Below are 9,362 nucleotides of genomic sequence, written 5' to 3' on the forward strand. Positions count from 1 at the left end.
ATTATACTCGGTGAAGAAAGGCAGCGCAATAGTAAAGTTAGAAGGAGAACAACACAACCACAGGAACTTCTTTATGGTATACACGCTAGTCCGGAAAATGTGAAAACAGATGATCAAAATCAAAATCATAATCATCCTCTTACCAGAGTTCCCAGTGCACCGGGTAGCCTAAAGTAAGTATATGTCTTTTAGACTCCAATGTTCTTAGAAAAAAAATGATACATGTGTGGTAAAATTTACGGTAATAATTCTGTATGTGAATATACATCTCTGACATATGTTTATTTTAATTTCTGTATACAGAGGACTGGTATTAACCAGAAATCAGTATACTGTAACTGGTGGATCACCAACTATGAGTCGTCGCGACAGCACATCGCCCAGAGCTCTGCGACGGCCGATTCATCCAGGTGGAGGCTCTATGTGAGTGATTCTTCTGCAGCACATTCTTGTTCTTGTATTCCTTATATATATATATATTTTTTTTTATATCCTCCATGCACTACTGAAGACCTTTATTTTCTCCAGATAAATTTTATTTTATTGATTTTATTTAAGATAGGAATCAAGTGCAAGTATTTCGTGCCTAAGAATATAATAATTATTAATTAGAACGTGCGCGCGCGCTTGCGCACACACACGGTATATCAAAAGCGTAAGCACATGAATTAATGTTAAATGCCACACATTTAATAAAAGAAATAATCTTTCAATATATAAATTATAACATATACGCACACATAATGGTGTTATGTTACAAAAGGTATCTGTTATATTATTCTCCTTATGTATAAAACGTGTATCTCTGGGCTCATCATCAGATAAGATATTCAGTAAATATTTCCAAGAGTGTATATTGTAAAATAAAATATAAATATATGCGGGAATAGCATATTACATACACGCACATATACACATATATATGTGATGTGGAGTATAAGTTTTATACAATAACTGTATTTTATTTGCAAATGGTATTTTTAATAATAAACCTAGATTTAGATATTTACAAATAAGTAAGACATGTATATTTTCAGTATATATATTATATTTCTACATATATGTTTTTGCAATGAATCGCTGACACGTTATAGATTCTATCTATATTTATTTAATTCTTTATGTTAATTTTCTTTATGTTAATTAACATATTATTAATGATGGCAATAAGAAAAGACATTAATTTATAATTGGACCATGTATCTTCAATATGTATAGGCGTAAAAATTATATATTTTTTGTATGTAGGATAAAGAATAAATGATCAAATTTTAAATAAGACGCGAAAATTCGATAACTGACGAAAGTTACCTCCTTTTGGCTATTCCTTACTTACATATTTCTAAGTACGAAATTTGCATTTGATGGCTGAAATTAATATTTGTGTTTAATTGCGCACTACTCCTCTACGTAAACTAGATTGATATAATAACGTTTCGTTACCTTTCCTACGCACGCATGTCTGATATGATTTTCAAGTCGGCAGAGATTATTAGCCAAATGCCGGCTAACTAACACGCTAACATAACATATTAGGGAGCAGGTAGCGCATACGGATATATCTTCACCTCCTGGGTCACCTACTACATACAGACGGTTCAATAGCCGCGAAGAAAACGTATTCTCCAGACTAACTGCGAGCAGACAATTAATTGCGTCTGAACCACAACCAATGAAAGGAATTATTTCGCAGTATCAGGGTAAGGTAAGCACAAACAGGTAACGAGCTTTCTGCCTTTCTTCCTATCTCTTCCGAAGCTAAGTATTAGATATGATTTTTTCATCAGATTCAACCACGAGCCATTTTGCAATGTTCTCATGTTGCGGAAGGACACAGCAAAGCTGTTCTTACTATATGCGTGACGTCGGAGTTACTTTTCAGTGGCTCGAAAGGTATATATTGTATATGAATTGCAAGTCAATAATGTCGAAAAATATTTGCTCGGATGTATAATAGCGATAACAAACGAGTTACTTGGAATTTTTTAGATCGCACCGTGAAAGTATGGGATTTGGAAACAGGAATTGAAAGTTCAAGTTTTAGTGGACATCCTAATAATGTCGTTGCTGTAAAGTATTCCACTGTTCATCAACTTTTATTTAGCGTATCCGCGGCATACGTTAAAGTTTGGGATTTAAGAAGTGGCAATAACTGTATAAAAACATTATTTTCTTCGGGTCAAACTCAGGCCGGTCCTATCGCCCTGTCGACTCCATCTAGAATGCTTCAAGTTCCTGTGGGCGAAACAACAATTAATGATTTAGCACTCAGTTTGAACGAGCAGGAATTATATACTGCAGCTAGTGATAAAGTTAGAATATGGGATCTTCGTAAATTGACATATACTACTAGATTGAGCACGCCACACACAGCGGCCGTTATGTGTTTGGCTATTGCTGAGGATGGCAAAGTAATAGCGGGTAGTAAGGATCATCTGATATCTCTTGCCGAGCCTAATATATCCGGACCGTCCGTTAGTTTAGCGCCACCACATTATGATGGAGTTCAATGCTTAACAACAATCGGCTCTACATTGTTTTCCGGTGCGTTATTTGTTGCATATTACTGGGTAATATATAAACATGTAATAAATAATTTATTATCATTAATTGATCTTCAGGCTCTAGAGATATGTGCATTAAACGATGGGATCTAAGCAAAATGGAATTGGTTCAATCCCTAAATAATGCTCACAAAGATTGGATTTTGGGATTATGTACAATAAATAATGGTTCCATAATGATTTCGGGATGTCGCGGTGGTATATTGAAGGCATGGTCAGTTCCTAAGGATTATTTAGGGGAATGTACGCCTATTGGAGAAGTGCGAGCACACGCTTCTGCTATCAATGCTATTGCGACCAATCAGCAGCATATATTTACAGCGAGCAAGTAAGTAAAGAGAATTCAAACGTTTTAATGCTTTCATAATTAAATCTGTCTCGAAAATAATATTCGATACAATGATATGCAATAGTTTTTCGCGAATTGACTATTGGCATATGTTGTGTATCAGATATACATACTTCGGTTCAGCAGTCCATACTATGACAATTCCGAATAAAATAACGTCTCGGATGTTGATTTCAGCTCCGGAGAAGTGAAGCTGTGGCGTATACCCGATTCCTCATTATCTATGTCTATCTCCACAGTTTCCCTTTAACTTTATTTGCTTTTTGCCTGTGCGATACTGTGTATGCGTTTATCTTATATTTTGTGATAATGCGCATGCTTATTTATAGTTGAACATTTAAAATATGTTACACATAATGCGGCGGCACATAATTTTTACATATAAAAATGGCTGCATTATTTGTTACCCTGTGTAACGTTTGTTGAACTGTTACATTTCATGCAACACTATAATACAGTACTAATTATTAATGCTTGAAGTCAAATAAATATACGCAATTACATTTTGTGAACTTTGTGTCTATATTTATATTTACACAATTATGATTCTGCTAATATTAGCATAATTGTCCATCTACAATTTTCAAAATTGCAACACCATGTTTGAGTTCAAATTTAAATGCACGAGATATCCCATTACAAGCATATTTTTTCTATAAATGACATCAACGATGTATAATCATTCTCTTGCTAGCCAATGACTCGAAAAAATAAATAATTTAATCAGTTTTATGACAATTGTAATAAGTGTATATTGGTCTAGTGTGTACGGATGTTTAATTCGTTATTATTTGCTTCTATGTTGTTTACTCCACTTTGGTGCTTTGCATGGTCATCATATCGATACGAAGCGATGGAACTGTGAAATTATGGAACTACTATAAACGAGATGTAAGGACCTTCCACAGGAGCAACTCACTCAAAAGCTAACACATATATGTCCTATACTACAAATTGTATTTAATTTGCAATTATAGTTTTCATTTAATTTAAGTGATAATGCACTTGATCCATTAGTTTGTACTTTTTTTATACTTTGCTATTGCATTTATTTTTTAATATTGTTAAGAATACTTTTCCGAAATATTTTTATATATTTTGACTTTATTGTAATTTTAATAAGTATTAGATGTGATAATTATAAAAAAAAATCTGCAGGACAATATAGATTTGTTGTCTAAGAAAATGACGAATCATAATGTTAAAGTTTAGAGTAGGAATAATGTGCATTATCATAAGATGCTTAAACATAAGGCTTGGATAAAGTATTATATCTATAGAAAAAAAGCTATATGTGTTATCTGATATTTATTTTGTTATGAACATAAAGATATGATAATAATAATAATTATAATATTTATTCTTAGTACAAACAATAATTGTTGGTTAATACTGTACAGTCTGAGGTCTCTGTAGGTTCCAAATACTGGATATTGTCAGGGTTGATTATTAGTCAATTTTCTTCTGAAAATTTTAAAACAGTATTATATATATATACATATATATATATATATATATATACATCTTAATTATAGTATAATTGTCACATAAATCGATTGTATAAAAAAAAGAGGGAAAGGAATAATACATGATGATTATAGCATTTCGATATATACTACCTCTTTTTCTTTTTATGCGCGGTAAGTGATTCTTGACCGCTATCGTCCTCACTATCCTCAGATTGACTACTACTGGTACTACTCGATGAACTACTCGAAGAACCACTTGAGGAATCACTGGCAACACCGGTATCTTCTTTTACATCTATAGTTTCTGCTAAGGTTGCCAGTTCAGGTTCTTTATCATTGAGTACTTTTAACCATTTTCGCGATAATTTTGGTCTTCCTCGTACCTGTGATTAATTTATTATTACATTATTTGCATAATGCGTTGTTTTGCGTGCGTGCCTCCAAATATTCTTATAAATAATTTTAATAATATTCCTAATTGTAATTATGTATGTTTTATTCGTCGAGTTCTTACCGTTTTATGCCAAACTACCGGAAAGTTAGTACGCGAACAGAAGTTTTGCGTGACTGCTATAGTTTCGTCAAGATTTAATACAATGTGCCACCATCCGCCAGGAATGAAAACAGTTTCACCAGGAGTTTGCAGAATTTCTATTGGACGACAATCTTTTGGCCAAGTAGGTAATTTTGTGCGTGGATAGACAATTGAAAACCATGTAATGGCTTCGTCCCTTTGTTTACCACCTTCGCCTGCGGTTACTTTTAGAAGTTCGCGAGGAGTATGTGTAGGAAACAGACACCAGCGTTTATGGCCAGAGATCAATGCATTCCATGCACTGGTACCCAATGGATCTATATGTATTCCTGTACCTGTTGTGATTTTTTTTAGTAGAATGTGTTTTATATATTATTGCGTTAGAGAAAGTCTTTTTATAAGTTGATAAAAAAAGATTTTTTCCCAACACTATCTTCGTTAAAAATGATCGAAATTTAAAGAAAGCGTTTTAAAGCTTGAAATCTCTATTTTCGAATGTTACTATATTTTTTGCATTTATGTAAGTTTTGTAATTTTTATATATAGAAAACTGAAAAAAATGAAAAATTTTCTTTTTATTTTGTAGCGTGCCCAACAAAATTTTGAGCAAATTTTTGATTATCGTAAAAGCTTGAAGCTTTCCCTACACAAAATCATTTTTTAAAAATATTTCAACGATTTTTTATTCCTGAGTTATACTCGTAGATTAAGTAAAAAGGAACATTCTGACTTTATTGTTCGTAATTATAAATACATTACTCCATTATCGTATCGCAATTATAAATACAGATTCTTAAAGCTGAAATGTTGCTCTCAAGTGGAGTAATTGCCAATTTTTAAAAATAGGATATGAGTTGTTTTTTATCAATTTGTAAAGAAACTTTTCCCCTAATCCAATATTAACTGTTGCATTATTAACATAAGAGTCAAATGTTGAATATGATACATGTAACACAAAATTCCTAGACGTTACAATTTTTAAAACAGCATCTACCTTAGTAATTTTTTAATATTTTAGAAAATTTTTTTTGAAAAAAGAACAAATGTACATATTTTTTAATTAGCACGATTATTTTTTCAAAAAATTCAGGCGTATTCATGTGCTGAAAGATATTTTAATGTATGTCCAATATATTTACCAGATCTTGCAGGTCCCATAACAAACCAACGATATGGTGGTCTTCGATGTTCGCCGGCATGATGAAAAAGATCATCCCGAAAGTATTTAGGAATTACATAATCCTCCAACAATTTTTTTCGTCTTGGATGTTCACCAAACGAACTATCAAAAATGTATAAAGGAGAATCATCTTCATTATTAAACATATACCGAACGTAATATTTCATCTTCATTTTTACACTATATCCTTCATTGTCTTCTCCACATTTAAACTTTTGATTTCGATATTTTTTTGCTAATCTCTGGAATCGAATGAGAAAATCAGAATTATTAAAACTTATTTTTACAATGTATGAGCATTAAAGATATGATTTTTCTTTCAATTGAGAACATCAATAAAATTTAGAGTTTGTTGAAATCGAATTATAAAATTATCTAATATTTGAAAAATACATCTTTTCAAAAAATACAAATAATCAATCTTACCTACTTATAAAGAACAAAACAAATTGATAAATATCACATATAAAAAAATCCAACCTCTATAGTCCATTTGTGTTGGGCTCTCCAGCCATTTTGAACACCTCGTATTATCACAGGCTTATAAGGTTTTTCATATTTTTCTACGAATTCTTCCGTAGTCACACCAGATTCATCGATTCGTTCAGCATTGTCTTGAAATTCCCAGAATTTTTGAAAAATTTTACAATAGCCATGCTGGATCCACGCGGCTTTATCAGCAAGCTCTTAAAAGTATATACATTCAAGTAGTATTGTGTAGTATTATTAGAAATATATATCATGATTATCATTTTCGTGATATCAGTTCATGATTTAATTTTGTATATAAAATTGTAACGAATTATAATAACAGTGATATGTGTTTCTGCAGATCACAGTCGAGACACATAAATCTCGAATTGATTTGATGGATGCTTAAAGGTTTTTAAAGGTGAATAAGTGGATTAAGATTATCGGGAAATTGAATTACATCATCATCATTCAAGGTCTCAGGGGAATGCTCTGTCTTGCTCTTCTTGGAAATAATCGTACAAAGTCGATGAACACGATTTTTTATCTATCTTATTAAGCTCGGGCATTTAACTTTTGCTACGTATAACAGATACATGAAACAGAAAACGAAAAAAGCCGATATCGGTGTGCCACTTTGTAACGTAGGTTATAAGTTCCATTTTCTTTACCTGGTCGAGCCTTCTTTTTCACCTCTTTGATCCTCTTTCTTGCGCGGTGATCCAATCTCCATGCTTCCGTCATGACTACGTTTGTATTATCTACTTAATCTAGAAATATAGAGAGAATATATTTATTTACAGTTTACAACAGATTACAAAATTCAAAAAGTTACAAAACGCTGTGGGACGACTCACGACGTTGGAAAAACGTCATTTAGTAATAAGCGGCGATAACGAAGCTTAGTGTTACCAGATCAAAATTTTATGCTTCTGCGCATTCAAACTTGCGCAGTCTATAATTTTATTGGCTGCAGGAAAGAGAGTTTTCGAGAAATGCTCTTCCTCCGTAGCCAATCAGCAGGTCAAACTTGCTTTTTTACTAGATTATGTGCTAGTTAACTGCACGCGTTTCTAGTAACTTAAGCTAGCTTCACAGCAATTCGATTTCGATGATTCCCAAAAAATAGAGGGATCACGGTATTTGTAATATGCATTGGTATGCATATAACATATATACGATATGTATGTATGATATTACGTACAGCTAGTGCAAAAGTTTGCACCGGAAAAAAATAGTTTATACGGGTAAAACTTAAGTGTGCCAATTTATCTGAACGGAATAGCTCTTTCGACGAGAAATAAAAATTCCATCGAATCGCGCGAATAAACCTAATCATAACATGATTATTGATAACAACGATAACTATGCAAAATTAACAAGAGATAAAATGGAAAATTCCGTTCGTAGAGAGCATATCTGCGAATACTTGAAAAGAAGATAACTCCGATAATTCAAGATAAAAAAAAAATGATAAGTAGAGGGACAAGAGACGAGTGAGGGGAACCGAGAATGTTCGGACCGGATGTGCGGACTGCGGCGCTGACGGAACAAGATGGAAGAGGCATGACGCCATGTTCGCCATGTTTTGATGTCGTCATCCCCCCCACCCCCACCCCTGTACGTTGTTTCGTGCAGAGGATAGCCCGTGTTTTTTAGCGTGTGCTTTCCCGTAGATTCACGCCGCAGCGCACGTTCCCAACGATATCCAGTGGTATCCGGTGGTTCCTAGTGGTTTCCAGTGGTTCCCGGTGGCACGGTGTCCTGTCGCGCGCCGTAGCCTCCCAGCTCGTCAATCGGTCAATCTGCATGCACGTCGCGCGGAGCTCAGTGGAGCTCAGCGGAGTTCGATCTGGATCTGCTGGATAACCCTCGTGTAAAGTTCATCCAAGTTCACCTTTGGTGGCGAGTCGCGCTCGCACCTGGACGTTTTCATGTCCGTGGAAGTGGCTGCGGTGCGGGGGGGATCTACTGTTTACGACGCGGTGGTCATGTCCTAGTGACTCCCCGACAAGAGTGATCGATCGGAGTACAGCCGTTTGCTACTGTTTGTACCAGTCACGTTACGTTAGCACTGCCTCGTTGTCGTCGTCGTCTCGTTGCCACCGCTCATCCATCCTGACCGACGGCGCGCGCGTCACATCACGTCACCTCCGAGAAGGCGCAGACCCGTGCGGGACGGATAGAGCGCCTTACGTGCGTGCGTGCGTGCGTACGTGCGTACGTACCGTGCGTGCGTGCGTGCGTGCGTGCGCGCGTACGTCTCCTTTTCTCGGCTTCGTTTTCCTTTCGAGCACAAGAGGAACGAGGGAAAGGACTCGCTAGTAAAAATGGAGTTGCGCTTGCACTCGCCAGCAGGAGCGGAACCGATCGTGTATCAGTGGCCTCTTACCTCCGGATCAGGCTCTGTGAGTAAATGGACGAAAAAAAAAAATGCGTACGATTGACAGTTCTGTCTGTTACCTGCACTTATTTATTTTCTCTTCTTGTGTCATGTTACTGAGTTGTGCTCCACCAAATGCCAAATGTCTTTTATGTACGTATGTGTCTGTGTAGGATCGTCACGATGGAGCGCTGGACGTTATCGAAACTATGCGATGGGTTTGCGAAGATTTGCCAGATCTGAAATTACCCTTAGAAAACAATATCCTCTGTGACTATGATCCAAGAGACTACGAAAGTATGAAAAGCTTGTGCGATAGATTTAATAGGGCCATCGATAGTTTAGTACAATTGGTACGTTTAACTCTCTTTTCTTGTAATACATTGTCTGTATTTTAAATTTGTATATATG

At 35.2% G+C, this 9,362-nt stretch overlaps 3 protein-coding genes across 6 annotated transcripts in view; 2 read left to right on the plus strand and 1 right to left on the minus strand.

Moving 5' to 3' along the window:
• LOC108688345 (kinesin-like protein KIF21A) overlaps positions 1-3,273 on the plus strand; it is a 9,168-nt gene extending 5,895 nt beyond the window's left edge. Inside the window, exons 10-16 of the mRNA XM_018194576.1 lie at positions 1-173; positions 304-423; positions 1,537-1,705; positions 1,788-1,893; positions 1,990-2,544; positions 2,622-2,892; positions 3,091-3,273. The exon at positions 1-173 is cut by the window's left edge and continues 15 nt beyond it. Coding sequence (XP_018050065.1) covers positions 1-173; positions 304-423; positions 1,537-1,705; positions 1,788-1,893; positions 1,990-2,544; positions 2,622-2,892; positions 3,091-3,163 — 1,467 coding nt within the window. The 3' untranslated portion in view covers positions 3,164-3,273. The remainder of the gene's footprint in view (positions 174-303; positions 424-1,536; positions 1,706-1,787; positions 1,894-1,989; positions 2,545-2,621; positions 2,893-3,090) is intronic.
• Positions 3,274-4,213: 940 nt separating this feature from the next.
• On the minus strand, positions 4,214-7,465 carry LOC108688269 (bifunctional arginine demethylase and lysyl-hydroxylase PSR). Of its 2 annotated transcripts, XM_018194452.1 has the most exons (6): positions 7,240-7,465; positions 6,578-6,783; positions 6,057-6,339; positions 4,897-5,252; positions 4,533-4,765; positions 4,214-4,377 (listed from the first exon to the last, which is right to left on the minus strand). In XM_018194452.1, exons 1-6 carry the CDS (start codon positions 7,310-7,312, stop codon positions 4,350-4,352), a joined length of 1,179 nt encoding a protein of 392 aa, XP_018049941.1. In that variant the 5' UTR covers positions 7,313-7,465; the 3' UTR covers positions 4,214-4,349. The 2 variants fall into 2 exon arrangements, with proteins under 2 accessions (XP_018049941.1, XP_018049942.1); XM_018194453.1 differs by lacking the exon at positions 4,214-4,377 and having other exon boundaries at positions 4,529-4,765.
• Positions 7,466-8,286: 821 nt separating this feature from the next.
• LOC108688351 (histone-lysine N-methyltransferase, H3 lysine-79 specific) overlaps positions 8,287-9,362 on the plus strand; it is an 8,193-nt gene continuing 7,117 nt past the window's right edge. For all 3 annotated transcript variants that reach the window (XM_018194587.1, XM_018194588.1, XM_018194589.1), the window contains exons 1-2: positions 8,287-8,976; positions 9,125-9,304. In XM_018194587.1, coding sequence (XP_018050076.1) covers positions 8,899-8,976; positions 9,125-9,304 — 258 coding nt within the window. In that variant the 5' untranslated portion in view covers positions 8,287-8,898. The remainder of the gene's footprint in view (positions 8,977-9,124; positions 9,305-9,362) is intronic.

This window comes from Atta colombica, unplaced genomic scaffold, assembly GCF_001594045.1.
Source record: "Atta colombica isolate Treedump-2 unplaced genomic scaffold, Acol1.0 scaffold228, whole genome shotgun sequence".
NCBI lineage: Eukaryota > Metazoa > Arthropoda > Insecta > Hymenoptera > Formicidae > Atta > Atta colombica.

Coding starts and splice junctions, on each gene's coding strand:
- LOC108688269 (XM_018194452.1), bottom strand. CDS start 7,312: ATGACGGAAGCATGGAGATTGGATCACCGCGCAAGAAAGAGGATCAAA. Junction 6,784..7,239: donor GAAAAAGAAGGCTCGACCAG/GTAAAGAAAATG, acceptor TATACTTTTAAG/AGCTTGCTGATAAAGCCGCG. Junction 4,378..4,532: donor GCGCATAAAAAGAAAAAGAG/GTAGTATATATC, acceptor TAAAATTTTCAG/AAGAAAATTGACTAATAATC.